The 16,389-nt window shown below is 40.1% G+C and overlaps 1 protein-coding gene across 2 annotated transcripts in view; it reads left to right on the forward strand.

The window, feature by feature from the left end:
* POLR3B (RNA polymerase III subunit B) overlaps positions 1-16,389 on the forward strand; it is a 136,586-nt gene that overhangs the window by 2,421 nt on the left and 117,776 nt on the right. For both annotated transcript variants that reach the window (XM_025401163.1, XM_025401164.1), the window contains exons 2-7: positions 4,503-4,535; positions 7,104-7,160; positions 7,246-7,310; positions 9,863-9,938; positions 10,173-10,273; positions 16,063-16,154. In XM_025401163.1, the coding sequence (XP_025256948.1) occupies positions 4,503-4,535; positions 7,104-7,160; positions 7,246-7,310; positions 9,863-9,938; positions 10,173-10,273; positions 16,063-16,154 (424 nt within the window). The remainder of the gene's footprint in view (positions 1-4,502; positions 4,536-7,103; positions 7,161-7,245; positions 7,311-9,862; positions 9,939-10,172; positions 10,274-16,062; positions 16,155-16,389) is intronic.

Here is a 16,389-nt window from a genome sequence, read left to right on the forward strand (position 1 = left end):
ACCCAGGCTGGAGTGCTGTGGCGCGATCTCAGCTCACTGCAAGCTCCGCCTCCCAGGTTCACGCCATTCTCCTGCCTCAGCCTCCCAAGTAGCTGGGATTACAGATGCCCGCCATCATCCCCAGCTAATTTTTGTATTTTTAGTAGAGAAGGGGTTTCACTGTGTTAGCCAGGCTGGTCTCGAACTTCTAACCTCGTGATCCGCCACCTCGGCCTCCCAAAGTGCTGGGATTACAGGCGTGAGCCACCGCGCCCCACCGCAAAACTGTATTTTAACCATGAAAAGTAAATATCAAGGAGCCAGCATTCCCTGAGCACTTGCTAATGTAGCAGGCTCTGTTTAACCATAACATGCATTATGTTATTTAATCCTCTGAAATAAGTGCTATTTTCACCCCCATTTTGCCAGAGAGGCCCAGAGATGTGAAGTAAATAGCCTTGCATTAGAAGCCTGGTAAGTGGCTAATCTGACTCTTGTCAGTCTGACTCTAGTCTTCATCCCTAACTGCTGATCGGATTGCTTCTCCAGAGAGCTGAAAAAATAAGCCTGGGAGAGTTCTATGTATTGTGTGAATTTACACAGCTATGAAGTGATCAGTGCTATAATTCCAGCCTTCTGATTCAAGAATAACAGTTCCTCTTCCTGCACTCTGGATCCAGTCTACCATCACCTCTAAAAAGTCTTGAGTTCTTAATCTATGCTTATCTGAAACTTCATTCCCACTGTTTTCCAGCCCAGAACCACTCTCCTCTCTTACATCCTAACTCTCCTACCTGGCACCTGACTTGTCCCAATCCAGTCTGTTCCTTGCTCTGCAGCCAGAGCTGTCCGTCTAAACACACAAACATGGTTATGTTGCTCCCTTGGTTAAAATTCTTCAATCTCTGTTGCTTTTAGGGCAAAATCTAGTGTTTACCATGTTAGTAATAAATTTCCTCAGTCTGACCAGTAGTTACTTCTCTAGCGTCTTTTCCCATGATTTCCCCCTCTCCCTCCCTTGAGATCTTTCTACTCTGCTCGTACAGTTTCTTCTGGATCACTCTCCCATTCCTATTTGTAGATTAAATCCCACATATCTATGATACAACTTCCCTAGGAAGGCCTTTCCTGAGTCTCCTAGAAGATGGTAGATCTCTGCTACTTGCTGCCATTTCCTTTTAAATTGAGATATTAAAATATTTACTTAAACTTTCCAACTTCAGTGTTTTCTTTAAAACTTTTTCTAGATAAGAGCTCGGTTTTACTTGAACTGGCCATGCCTGGTGTGTATTTTTTTGTGCTTATGGTAGTACAGCAGCATGGTAGTATGGTAGAAATAACACAAGCTTTGGAGCCAATTAATCAGTTATTTGTTGAATAAATATTTGTCAGTATTACTGAGTACTTACCTGGTGGTGTATTATTCACAGGGTTTATATAAGTTCAAAAAATGTGTTTCCTGCCTCCCAGTGTGTTATAGGCTTATAGAGAGAGACATGTAAGCAGGTGGAATAACATGCAATAGGTACTGTGATACAAGTAGGCGAGGGGTGTATTGGTATTACAAATGTAGCTGGGATGTGATGCCTGAACTGAGTTTGCCAGATGTGGATGAAGTGTGGTGGTGGGGAAGCATTCCAGATAGAAGGAGGAGGCGTGGGCACAAGTACAGCTGCAGGCACAGCGTGTGATGTATGCCTCACTGTGGGCTCAAGACATGGGAAGAGGGTGGGGAGGCATGAAGAGGTGTAGAGAATGAGGTGCTCAGCTGTGCACATGAGGACATGCACACTGGCTTTAGTGTTTAGCGTTGAAAGGGATGAGCAGAAAGATTAGAAAGGAAGTATTGCCGCAGTCCAGGTGAAAGATTATGAGGGCCTCAACTGGCACAGGAGCAGAGGATAAATGTGAGGAAGGTTACAAGGAAGTCGACTCAGTAGAATTTTTTGTTTTCCTGTCGATTAAGAGAAGTCAGAAAGTTAGGACTACCGGGTGTCTAATTTGGGATTGACTGGGATAAATGGTGATATTCACTGAGATTGGGAATGGAGCTGGGGGAAGATTTAATTTTGGACGTACTGAGTTTAAGTAGCCTCAGAGGCTGTAAGGTATCACTGCCCAGTCAATAGTTGGAGGGGACAGGCCCATACCCAGTAGCTTACTGCAGCAGTGATATTCACTCACTCATTTATTTATTCATTCAGTTTTTATTGCAATCTTATATGTGCCAGGCACTGTGGTAAACAGGATAGACAGGGTCACTGCCTTTGAAAGAGCCCACATTTGGAAATGGGGGGCTGTGGGATGAGTTGGGGGAAGCGAAACAACACTTTCAAACAGTGTTGTTTGAAATCCTCCATTCCCAACCCTACTTGAGAATGAGAAAAGACATCGCCAGGGATAGAACTTTGAAGAACACCAATGTTTACAGGTTGGCAGAGGAAAAGAGACGTGAGAAGGCCCGGCCAGAGGAAGGAAAGACATAAGAGAATGATGTCACGGGGCGTTGTAAGACAGTGATTGGCATGGCCAGATACTGTGGAAAGGGAATGTGAGGGGGCATCAAGGGAGGTCTTTTGAAGTCGCAGCCTTGGTGACCTCTGTCGAGCTGTTTCACTGGCAGGTAGGTCAGAGTCCTGACTATAATGGAATGAAGGAGTGGGAAGCGAGGAACGAGAAGCTAAATATGGGGTAATTTGGGAGAGGTCATAAGCTGAAGGGCAGGGAAGAAAGTAGTCAGAGGAGCTGCTGGGTCTTAAATTTTTTTTTGTTCTTTTTAAATGGGAAGATTTGAATAATTTACTAGTTTTAAATAGAACAGGTTGAATATCAACGACTGAACTGGGGCAAGGTTTACAGTCTTCAGGAGAAGGTTGGCAGGATTGTGTTCATGGCAGAAGGGTTAGACTTAGACCAAGGAATGGATGGTCCTTCCTCTGAAATGGGAGGAAGCGAGCATGAGAAGGGGTATAGAGAAAGGAATTTGAAGATGTGGGAGTATTAGCTCCTAGGGCTGCCATAACATAGTAACCACAAACTAGGTGGCTTAAACAACAGAAATTTATTTTCTCCTAATTCTGGAGGTTAGAAGTCTGAGATCAGGGTGACAGCAGAGCCGGCTCCTTCTGAGGGCTCTGAGAGAGGATCTGCTCTGTGCTCTCCCCCACTATAGGTGTTTAAAACTCTGGCAATCTTTGGCCTCCCTTGGCTTGCAGAAGCTTCACCGAGACTTCTACCTTCATCTTCATATGGCATCGTCCTTGTGTGCATCTCTATGTCCAATTTCTCTTTTTTATGAGGACACCAGTTGTATTGGATTAGGGCTTACCCTAATGACTCATTTTACTTAATCACCTTTGTCAAGACCCCATCTTCAAAAGCAGTCACATTCTGAGATACTTCGGGTTAGGACTTTAGCATGTGAATTTTGAGAGGGACAATTCAACCTATATCATTGTCATTCTTCTATTTTTAAATTTAGGTGTAATTTATATAATAAAAAGTATGGATACTAGATATTCGGTTACATTGGTTTTATATTTATGTGCTGTATGTGGACATTTGCATCACCCCAGAAAGTTCCCTTATGACCCTTTTCAGTCTATCCCCCCAACCACCTTTTGATTTCTGTCATCATAGATTAGCTTTGCCTGCCTCCCTTCTGGAAAATGTTTTTGACTATATCCAGGTGTCTGCCACCCTGCCTGGCCACTCCTCGGTCTCCTTTGCTGGAGCTGCCTTCTGCTCCTCCTCTCTAATTGTTGAATGTTCTTGGTTGGTCTCACTTTATGGAACTCTTCTCATCTACACTTCATAGGTGATCTCATCCATCACATGCCTTTAATTACCATCCACTTGTTAATCTCTCCCTAGTTTATATCTCCCGGCCACTCCATTCCCGAATTCCAGTCTCATTTGTTGCCTCCTTGACATTTCCACCTGAATGTCTAATGCAAACTTAACATACCCAAACCAAACTTCTGGTAGCCCCTCCATACCTAAACCTGCTGTTCCTACAGTGTTCCTCATCTCCATCAATTGTAACTCTGTCCCTCTAGTTGCTCAGGCAGTGTAGGAAGCTATCACCATATGTGCCATCCTTCTGTAGCCCTGAGATGAGCTCTGACCAGACAGTAGTTGAGAGAGAGTGGGAGGGAGACAGAACTCCCTTTGGGTCTTGAGAACCAGCTCTCCCACCAGATTCTCTGAGCCTTATTTTCCTTTTCTCAAACTGGCAGACTTCACTTAGGAAGTGTCATGAGCATAAAAGAAAGGATTGAAAAATGCTTAAAATATTGAGTCATCAAGAAGGGATTAAGTTATATTCTGTTTAAGAAATCTGTAGTGTTATGTATGTATGTATATACATATTTATATGCATATGCACACATGTGATTTCCATAAAAATGTTAAAAATTGTTCTTTTTGTTTTGACTTACTTTGCTTATTTTGGTACATTAAAATAACATGAATGTACTGTTGCTGGTACAGAGTTCTGATATTCTTCTTGTTTTGGCTCACAGGAAAAATGGAGGCTGCTTCCAGCATTTTTAAAGGTAACTGTTTCACATTTAATAATAATTGGTTATTTTTCAGATGAAAAGGTCAAGAAATAAGCCATTTTTTAAAGATTAAATTTTTGTCATCAACATTTTTTGATTTTGTGTAGCTGTGTTGCTAGGTTTTGGAAATACAAGGAATTATAAGGTAAAATCCCTGCCTGAAAGGTGCTGGTTTGGGGAATGGTAGTCTAATTTTAGAGAGAAGTAGTAGTACATACATAGTAGCATGGCACATGATTGAAAACCAAAGTGCTATCAGCAAAAGAGCGATGGTCAGAGAGGGCCACCCAAATGAAGTGAGACATAAACCACATCTTAAGAGAAGAAGGTTTAAGCTGAAAGCTGGGTGCAGAGAGTGTGGCTTAATCAAGGTGTTCAAGAGGAGCCTCCACAGGGTCTGCAGGAAACAGCGACCAGTCAAGAGGAGTTGCTGAATGTGATACGATGTGGTGTCGGGCTTCAATTCAATTTCCAAGAGCTTATGCTAAGAAGTAGTGAGTACCACAGCGAGAGACCACTTGGTACCCGCTAGGATAGCTATGATCAAAATAGAATGTTAATAAGGGTGTGGAGGAATGGGAACTGTCCACTGTAGGAACGTAAAGTGTTATAACCACTTTGGAGAACAGGCTGGCAGTTTCTCAAATGGTTAAACAAAAAGTTACCACATCCTCCAGCAATTCCACTCCTAGATATCTGCCCAAGAGAAGTGAAAACGTGTCCATGCAGAAACCTGTACACAAATGCTCATAGCAGTGTTATTCATAATAGCCAAGAGTGGAAACAACCCAAATGGACATCAGCTGCTGGATGGATACACAAAATGCGATATATCTGTACAACAGAGTATTATTTGGCAATAAAAATAAATTGAGTATATTACCTGCTGCAACATGGACGAATCTTGAAAGCATTGTGCTAAGTGAAAGAATGGAGACTTGAAAAATGAGGCTGGTCACGGTGGATCATGCCTGTAATCCCAGCACTTTGGGAGGCTGAGGTGGGTAGATCACAAGGTCAGGAGTTTGAGACCACCCTGGCCAACATAGTGAAACCTCATCTCTACTAAAGATACAAAAAATTAGCTGATGTGGTGGCGGGCCCCTGTGATCCCAGCTACTTGGGAGGCTGAGACAGGAGAATCGCTTGAACCTGGGAGGCAGAGCTTGCAGTGAGCCGAGATCGCACCACTGCAGTCCAGCCTGGTGACAGTGTGAGACTCCGTCTCAAAAAAAGAAAAATGAGTAGAGTTTTGTCTCTACTCATTTTGAACGCTACTCTAGAATTCAGTTGGGTGTTATGGGCAGAGGGAAGAGTGCTGGGAAATGAGGCTGGGAAAGTTGTCGGGGCCAGATTCCTGATCAGATTTGAAAGCCATGTTAAGGATTTCGCTTTTCTTCTAAAAGCCATAGGAAGCTATTGAGTTTCTAAGTAGTGGATTGACCAAGAATCAAATAAAATGGTCGTAAGGTCAATAAATTTTTCTTTTCCTCTAGGAGACCAGGTCTTGCTACATTGCCCAGGCTGGATTTAAACTCTTGAGTTTGATCCTCCTGCCTCTGCCTCCTGAGTAGCTGCGACTATAGGAATGTGATACCTTGCCCGGCCTTTTTGTTATTTTTTAAAAGGAGCTGCACATAAATGGAGAAGAAGGTGCTGGGCACAGTGGCTCACACCTGTAATCCCAGCACTTTGGGAGGACGAGAGAAGGCGGATCATTTAAGGTTGAGAGTTTGAGATTGACTAGCCTGGCCAACATGGTGAAACCCTGTTTCTACTAAAAATACAAAAATTAGCTGGGCATGGTGGCGGGCACCTGTAATCCCAGCTACTCAGAAGGCTGAGGCACCTGAACCACTTGATGCAGGGAGGCGGACGTTGCAGTGAGCCAAGATCGCGCCATTGTACTCCAGCCTGGGCAATACAGCGAGACTCTGTCTTCAAAAAAAATTTTTTTTTTTTTGTTAAAAACTAAGATACAAATAGACACATTAGCCCGGGCCAGAATCATCAGTATCAGTGTCTTCTACCTTCGTGCCTTGTCCCACTGGAGGGTCTTTATGGACAATAACACACATGGAGCTATCATCTTCTAGGATAACAATGCTTACTTCTAGAATACTTCCTGAGGGGCCCGCCGGAGGCTCTTCTTGAGGAGGGGGTCACTCTTTTCAGAAATACACGCTATGAAATCAAATCAAGTCGTAAGTCATCAGGCGATAGGAATTTTTCAGCTCCGTTATAATCTTTATAGGACTGTTGTCAGATATATGCTCCATAGTTGAATGAAGTGTTATGTGGCACATGACCATATATTCACATACTCATATTTTGATTTCCGAAAGTCAGATTGCTTCTCAAGGAGGAAAACTCTCGAGGATATACTAGTAAGATGATGCAGAAATGGAATGAGAACACACTAATGAAAAAATTTACTAAATAAAATTCATGGATTTTTTTTCTCACTTTGGTTTTGATAAAAATTTGATGTTCACCTATTATTAGATTCCATTATATGATTTATTATTTTGTTGCTAACCTGTTTACTTTCTATTTGTTTAGGTGAAAGGCCTTGTGAAACAGCATATAGATTCATTTAACTATTTCATTAATGTAGAGGTAAGCATCAGACATTAGAAATAGACATAAACTAAGGATTAATTGGAAGCCAGAGTCTTTACTAATGTTGCATTTTCCACTGCAGATAAAGAAAATAATGAAAGCCAATGAAAAGGTTACAAGTGATGCTGACCCTATGTGGTACTTAAAGTAAGGAACCAACTATTCTTAATTTGCTATGTTAGATCTATGTGGGTTACATCTAACATTTTTTAAAGTGAGTGAAGTTGCTATCAAAACTCTTTTAAAATCATCGTCTTGGCCAGGCGCGGTGGCTTATGCCTGTAATACCCAGCACTTTGGGAGGCCAAGGTGGGCAGATCACCTGGGGTCAGGAGTTTGAGACCAGCCTGGCCAACATGGTTAAACCCTGTCTCTACTAAAAATACAAAATTAGCCAGGCGTGGTGGTACACATCTGTAATTCCAGATACTCAGGAGGCTGAGGCAAGAGAATCACTTGAATCTGGGACAGGGAGATTGCAGTGAGCTGAGACTGCCACTGCACTCCAACTCGGGCGACAGAGCAAGACTCCGACTCAAAAAAAAAAAAGAAAAAATAAATCATTGTCTTTTATTAACTATAAAGTGCTCAAATTAAATTTTTAACTGGCAAATTATAATGAGTTATGGTTGGGAAATTTTTGAAACTATTAGATTTTATATATTTAAATTTTTATTTTGAAATAATGTTAAGCTTAAAAGAAAAACTGCAAAAATAGTACAAAGAGTTCTTCAATATTCTTCACCAAGCCTTCACTGATATTAACATCTTACATAACCATAGCACAATGATCAAAACCAGGAAGTCAGCACTGATATGATGTGGTCTACTAATCTGTAGACCTTATTTGATGTTTTCTCACAAATGTTCTTTTTCTGGTGTAGGAATCAGTCCAGAGCTCCATGTTATGTTTAGTTGTCTTGTATCCTTAGTCTCCTCAATTTTTGACAGTCCCTCAATCTTTCTTGGTCTTTCATGACATTGACACTTTTGAACAATCTAGTCAGTATTTGTAGAAGTTCCTTTAATTTGAGTTTGTATGACATGTGATCATTATTAGATTGGGTTTTACTTTTTTGGCAAGAATACCACAGAAGCAATGTTTTGTGTTCTCACTGATTCATATTGGGGTTACAGATGCCAGTATGTTTTATTACTGATGATTTTAACTTTGTTCACTTGGTTAAGGTAGAATCTTCCAGATTTCTCCACTGAAAAGTTACTATTTTTCCTTTTTTAGTTAATAAGTATCTTATAGGGAGATTCTTTGAGACTATGCAACTACCCTTTCTTATCATAATTTCACCAATAATTTTGGCATACATTGATGATTCTTACCTATAACAGTTATTATTGTGGGCTTACCTAAGGGTGAACCTTTATTTCTATCATTCCTTCTGCATTGATACTGGAATTCTATACGGAATAGTTTCCTCTTCCCCTCACTTATCTCTCTATATTATTAATTTATATCAATTTGGACTCATGGATGTTTTATTTTATTCTGTGAGTACTATCATATATGTATCCAGTACTGTCATTTTTCTGTTGTTCAGACTGTTTCAGCTTTGACCATAGGGAGACCCTTCAGATTGACTCCTGTGTCCTTTCATGATGCCACCATTATTTTTTGAGCACTCCTTTGCTTTCTCACACTGTAAGATGTAGTTCATCTGGTATGCCCCTGTCCTAGATTTGGAATCAAGGAGCCCCAGAGTCTCCCTTTTGTTGGAAAATAGTACTTAGAATCCAAGATATGAACACTAAGATTTCAGCAGGCAGAGCTCAGAAATATGTGTATGTATATGAGCACATACATGCAGACACATCTATATTTCTTTATCCTATCCATTTTTACATATATTAAAAACCATGCAGACTGATACCTCCAGTTTCAGTTCAGCACTGCAGGACTCATTCTAACCTTTTTCCTTTCCTTAACTTTTATCCCAATAATGAGAAATCTGGCTCCCATTATCTGCAATATTAAAAAAATTTTTTTTTCAATCCTAGACTATACATAAAGTTTCAGAATTGTTAACTCATATCTCTGTGAGATAAAATTTACTAGAGTATAAAATCTGTGCACTGTCCTTTTTACCTTTAGCCTCTCAATGTCCAGTCACAATATTGTCTCCCAGGGTTACTTACTTTAGTTCTTTTCTTTATTTTTTCAGTATGTGAAACATTATGATTTAAGAGTTAGACTTGCACAAAAAAGTATATTCAGAAAACAGTTGTTCCACTTCCAGTTCTTTCCACCCTGTTCCCGGCCACTCTCCATAGGTAACCGTTCTCATTAGTTTTCGCTTTATCCTTTTTATCCTTCTTTTGCACACATGAGCGTATTTATTTTTTTGCCTTTATGGCCTCTTCTTTCTTTTACAAATGATAGCATATCATCAGTACTCTTTGCACTTTGCTCTTTCATTAAGTATCGTTTTTAGGGAGCTGTATGTCCAGTATTTTTGTAAAGAGATTTGTAATATTCTTTAAAAGATACTTTGATAATATTTCCCTTCTTTGTAAAGCTATATGTACTATCACTTCAAGAAGATCTCCAATTTTAATATTTAATTTGTTGTCCTTAGCAAGATAAGCATATATCAAAACATAATCTTTGTATTTGGAAGGAAAATAGCTTGTTTGCTTTTATGATCTTTGAAGAAGTATAATTCATACACTAATTTGCTTTTCAGATATCTTAATATCTACGTTGGGCTTCCTGATGTTGAAGAAAGCTTCAATGTAACTAGACCAGTGTCCCCTCATGAGGTAATTACGAACCTTACTTTAATTGGACTTGTTTGCTTTAACTCAGAGTGTGCCCTTAATATATACTCCTAAAAGATCATTTAAAAACGAGATGGGGGGGACATTCTTTTGAGAAAAAAGGATTAAAGTTCAATGTGGGCCATACTTCTACTACAGAAGGAGCACTTTGAAGTGGTCAGGACCCTGTTGCAGAGAGAAGGAGCAGTAACTATCAAATTCCTGATTCTCTTTCAGTGCCGTTTGAGAGACATGACATACTCTGCCCCTATTACAGTGGATATTGAATATACCCGAGGCAGCCAGAGGATCATCCGCAATGCCTTACCCATCGGCAGGTGAGAAATGACATCTGTATTAGAGCCACACTGCCTGGATTCCAGCCCCATGATGTGACCCCATTTCCTCATCTGAAAAATGCAAGAAATGCTGCCTATTTCATAGGTCCAATGAGTCAGCATGTGTAAAGCACTTAGAATAATGTCCAGCATATAGTCGTGGTGGTTACCATTTATTAATTGTAAAACCTTTTCTAAAAAGTTGAGGAAAATGTTTCCCTTTCCTACTGTAACTCTAAGCTGCTAGGGAAACACTAGGTACGATAGCATTTCCGTGAACTCTCCTGGACAGGCCTTGGTGGATTCCAGGTATATTCTGAGATTGAGTTTTCCTGGAATTTAACTTTTTCTCATCTACAAGTATTTAAGGGAGAAATTACTTACTTGCCTGGTACAAGTTTGGAAATGATAGCATCCACTTGCGTTTTTGCAATCTGCCTTTCCTGATTAGGGAAATACATTGACTCTCCTTTTAGAAATGGACAAAACCCACAATATTATGAGGTGAATAATGATATTAGACTTTAAACTTAGTCCACATAATTTCTGTTCAAGTGTATTTCCCCCTCTCAAAAGTGCTAAGAGCACTTTTGAACAAACATCCATTTGTTCAATAAATATATACCAACTGCCTATCACTTTTTATGTATGATGCTGAGTACTTAGGTGAGTAAAAGATACACAAAATACAGTTCCTATTGGCTACCTTCATTCACAGCTGTCAGGGAAGACTGGCATATGTAATTATGGCACCATCTGGTAAGGGGTCTAGAAGTCCAGAGTTTTATGGGAACATGCAGGTTTAACAAATCCTTCTCCTACAGTTCCCTCAAAGGAAGGGGTAATTTGTATTGTTTCTCTCCTCATTCTTCAATTAGAAAAATAAGTAAGACATTAAAATATTCACCTTGGTTTTAGCAGGACTGCTATCAGTGTTTTTGTTCTTGATTTTGTTTTTGTTTTTTTGAGATGGAATCTTACTCTGTTACCGAGGCTGCAGTGCAGTGGCGTGATCTCGGCTCACTGCAACCTCTGCCTCCTGGGTTCAAGTAATTAGCCAGCGTAAGCCTCCTGAGTAGCTGGGATTATAGGCGTGTGCCACCATACTTAGCTAATTTTTGTATTTTTTAATAGAGATGGGGTTTCGCCATGGTGGCCAGGCTAGTCTTGAACTCCTGACCTCAGGCGATCTGCCCGCCTTGGCTTCTCAGAGTGCGGGGATTACAGGTGTGAGCCACCGCACCTGGCCTATCAGCGTTAGGATGAGAACGTCTCTCTTTCTTATATATGGACCATACTAGTATCCAGTTAAATTTTGGACCATAGCTAAATTATGAACTAGATTGTTGTGAAGAAAAGGCAAGAGAGACTGGAGGAAAACATAAATTCGTAAGATTGATGGTTTAAATCCTGGTTTAAAGAGGGGCCATGTGACTAGCATTTGTTGAATACCTGCTTCGTGCCATACTGTGATAGGCAGTGTTGTTTGGTAGCCCCGCATTCATAAAAATGACCTCTAGTCATTAGAATGCTTATGTGTACTATGCATTATCTAAATTACATATAGAATCTCATTTATTTTTTGGAGTAAAAAGATTTTAGTTTAATCTAAATTATAGTTGTGCTTGGTTAGAAATCAAGCAGTACATAAAAACATTTGATTCAAAACAGTAACCTCCCTCCCCTTCCTCACCTTTCATCCCATTCCCAACTTCATGACTATTTCTGTTATTTTTTCTGGGGGTTATTACATCCATAACTTTATTTTGTGTGTGTGTGTGTTGCAGGGGGCGGGGTTGTTTGTTTTTTTTTGAGACGGAGTCGCACTCTGTTGCCCAGGCTGGAGTACAGTGGCATGATCTCTGCTCTCTACAGCCTCCGCCCGCCAGGTTCAAGTGATTCACTCACCTCTACCTCCTGAGTAGCTGGGATTACAGGTGCCTGCCACCACACCTGGCTAATTTTTTCTTATTTTTAGTAGAGACGGGTTTCACCATGTTAGTTAGGCTGGTCACAAACCCCTGACCTCATGTGATCCACTCGCCTCGGCCTCCCAAAGTGCTGAGATTACAGGCATGAGCTACCGTGCATGGCCAATATCCGTAACTTTAAATGTGATGCTTTGACCTCTATTTCTTGATACATTAACTGTAAACATTATGTTTTGCCTCCTGATATATGGGATGTGGCTTAGCTTACCTGTGTCACCTACTTTGCTTCTCCCTTCCTCTTCCAAATTTTCCTTCTTGTTTTTAATTCTCTTTTTGGTTACTGTAGTAACTGTAATATTCTTATATCTTCATGTCGTATTACATAACTTTAGTCAGTGTGTTCATTTCCCTTGATGTAAAATGACAATATTCTTATTTCTATCTTCCCATTACTATTTCCTTTTGAACGTAAGTTATTTTGAAGACTTAAGATTTCCCAATTGGTGCTTTGTGTCAATTTTTGGAGCTTTGTAGAGACCTGTTTCTATAAATGTTTCGTGTTTGTTTGGAAACAAGGGGTGTTCCTCCAGTTGTTTTGTGCCATTGTCTGTGTTTTTCCTTCAGATCAGACTTGTTAATTGTGTTGTTTAGATGTTTTGTATCTGCATTGCTTTTTGATTTGTTTGTTCTATCAGTTACTACAATAGGTATGTTAAAATCTCCCTCTGGTGGTGGATTTGTCCATTTTCTTTATGGTTTTGTGTATTTTTGCTTTTTTGAAGCTATGATATTAGGTGCATAGAAGTTTAGAATTGTTAAGTCTTCCTAGTAAATTGAACCTTTGATTATTATACATTTATCTTCTTTATCTCTTGTAATATTCTTTGCCTTGAATCTTATTTTGTCTGCTCTTAGCATAGCCACGTTTGCTTTCTTTTGGTTATATTTCTGGCATATCATTAAAGAAATTATTGTCTGTTTAATCTTTTATATGGGCTGGGCACAGTGGCTCACACCTGTAATCCCAGCACTTTAGGAAGCTGAGGCGGGCAGATCACCTGAGGTTGGGAGTTCGAGACCAGCCTGGCCAACATGGTGAAACCCCGCCTCTACCAAAAATACAAAAATTAGCTGGGCGCAGTGGTGCACATCTGTAATCCCAGCTACTTGAGAGACTGAGGCATGAGAATTGCTTGAACCCGGAAGGCAGAGGTTGCAGTGAGCCGAGATTGTGCCACTGTACTCTGGCCTGGGCAATAGAGCGAGACTCCATCTCAAAAAAAATCTCTTAAATGTCCTTACGTTTTGAGTTTAGTTGAAGTAAACTGCATATGGCTACATTTTTTAAAAAATTGTCTTGAGAATTTAGTTCAATTATATTTGTTATATATATACATACATATATACATATATATTTGAATGTATATCTGTCAACTTATTCTATATTTTAAAGCTGTCTAGCTTTTCATGTTTCAAGTTTTTTCCATTTTTGTTTTTGGATAATGGAAGATTTTTTTTCTCACCCTTCCCCAATTGATTTAAAAGTCATATACAGTATTTCTGATTGTTTATGTTTATCTTAGAAATTTTGAAATGTATACTTAACAAAGTTTAAAAATAAACAATATCTTTATTCTCCTCCTGGCAAGAACAAAGACTTTACAAAGCTTTTAAGTTGGATCAAATCAATCACTTTGACTTATATGCTTTTGTTGTACCAAATTTTTGTTCTATCTTGTTTTGTTTTGGTCTTTTTGAGACGGTCTCACTCTGTTACCCAGGCAGGAGTGCAGTGGTACACTCATTGAGTGTACTCATTGAGGCTCACTGCAGCCTTAACCTCCTGGGCTCAAGTGATCCTCCCACCTCCAACCTCCCCGGTAGCTGGGACTGTAAGTGCACCACCACACCTGGCTAATTTTTGTATTTTTTGTAGAGACAGGGTTTTGCCATGTCATCCAGGCTGGTCTCGAGCTCCTGGGCTCAAGTGATCCACCCACCTTGGTCTCCCAAAGCATTGGGAATTGCAGGCATGAGCCACCATTCGTGGCATGTTTTTTTTTTTTTGAGATGCAGTCTCACTCTGTTGCCCAGGCTGGAGTGTAGTGGCGCGATCTTGGCTCATTGCACCCTCCGCCTCCCAGGTTCAAGCGATCCTCCTGCCCCATCCTCCTGAGTACCTGGGACTACAGCCGCGCGCCACCACACCCAGCCAATATTTTTTATATTTTTAGTAGAGACGGAGTTTCACCACGTTGGCCAGGGTGGTCTTGATTCCCTTGACCTTGTTATCCGCCCGCCTCGGCCTCCCAAAGTGCTGGGATTACAGGCGTGAGCCACTGTGCCCGGCCTCCCTGTCATGTTTTTTAACCTATGAATTAGAAATTGTTATTGTCTTACGAAGTTCATATTTGTTTATATCCGCACATGTTAGTTTCCATTTTCTTTGCTCACTGAATATTTTTACACGTCAGACTTTTGGTTAGTGTTCATTTTCCATCTTCCTGAAGATGAATTTTTTTTACAAATTTATTAGTGAGGGCCTATTAGTACATTAGTAACTTCTCTCAGTTTTTGTCTGGAAATATCTTTATATTGACCTCATTCTGAGTGAATACTTAGCAGAATACACAAATTGAGGTTGGCAGTTACTTTCTCTGAGCACTTTGAGCACATTGCTCTGTGTCATTGATTGTTGTGAAGTTATTGTGTATCCTTTCCTTTTTGGTAGCCTCCCTTTTTTTCTGGCTGGGTTTTAAATCTGATCTCTAATTTTGGTGTTTAGTATCTTGACTGTGATATGCTTAGGTGTAGCTTTCTTTTTATTATCTTGTGCAGGTGTTACTGTGAGGATTTGTGTCTTTCATGTATCTTTAAAACTTTACAGCTATTATCTCTTTGAATAGGACTTCTCACCCATTCTGTGTATTTTTGCCATCTAGAAGTCTGATTAGATGTTTATTAGTCACTCTCTCTCTATCCTTCCCTGACTCTTAAACTCTCTTTCATATCTTCCATCTCTATGTCTTTCTGAGATACATTCTCAGTAATTTCTTCAGATGTCTTTTCCAGCCCAGTAATTATATCTTCAGCAATATCAAATCTGTTATTATCCAACCTATTTCTACATCTTTAAGTCAGTGCTTAAAATTTCCATTTCTAGTAAGTTTTGCTTAGTTCTTTTTCCAGACTGCCTGGTTAGTTTTCATAGCCTGTTGTTCCTTACACTTGGATGCGTCATGCTATTGCCAAGTAACTGATGAGAATCACTTTGTCTTCCATGAAGGAAGTATTGCTGTCATTTCTGACTCTCACTAAAGCTGTACACAAAGTTTAAACCAAACATTTGAGGTTTTTGGTTTTTTGTTTTGTTTTTTAAGAGAGCCTCATTCTGGAGTGCAGTGGCGCGATCCCGGCTCATGGCAACTTCCACCTCCAAGTTCAAGCGATTCTCCTGTCTCAGCCTCCTGAGTAGCTGGGACTACAGGCACACACCACCACACCCAGCTAATTTTTTGTATTTTTAGTAGAGATGGGGTTTCACCATGTTGACCAGGCTGCTCTTGAACTCCTGGCCTCATATGATCCACCCACCTTGGCCTCCCAAAGTGCTGGGATTACAGGCATGAGCCTCTGCACCCAGCCTGAGTTTTTATCATCTGTACTAGACGAGCAGCATGCCTGAGAAAATACTTCATTTTGCTTGGCTTCCATGCAGTTGCTATTTCTCTGCCTTTTCTAACATAGTGCATAGACAGACCCTTGGTGAGGTGGTGTGCACTGCATGTTTTGTATTTTTTGCAGCTTTTACCATTGACAGCCTACATGTGATATTTTCTTTTGTTTTATTTTATACAGAATGCCCATAATGCTACGTAGTTCAAACTGTGTTCTTACTGGAAAAACGCCAGCAGAATTTGCCAAACTGAACGAATGTCCTTTAGATCCAGGTATGTGTGAAGTCTTGGATTTGCCCCACTTTCCTTATTCTTTTATTCTGCTGCTGCTGTTGTTTTAACATTTTATCTCAAAAACAGTGCCAACTTTTCTACTTTATAATGAACTTGTTCACAAAACACCCAGAAATTTGTCTCTAGCTTTATCTAGCTTTATGCTATTAGTCTGTATTTCTTTTTTTTTTTCTTTTTTTTTTTCGAGACAGTCTCTCACTCTGTCACCTAAGCT

Source organism: Theropithecus gelada, chromosome 11 (assembly GCF_003255815.1).
Source record: "Theropithecus gelada isolate Dixy chromosome 11, Tgel_1.0, whole genome shotgun sequence".
In the NCBI taxonomy this organism is placed as follows: domain Eukaryota; kingdom Metazoa; phylum Chordata; class Mammalia; order Primates; family Cercopithecidae; genus Theropithecus; species Theropithecus gelada.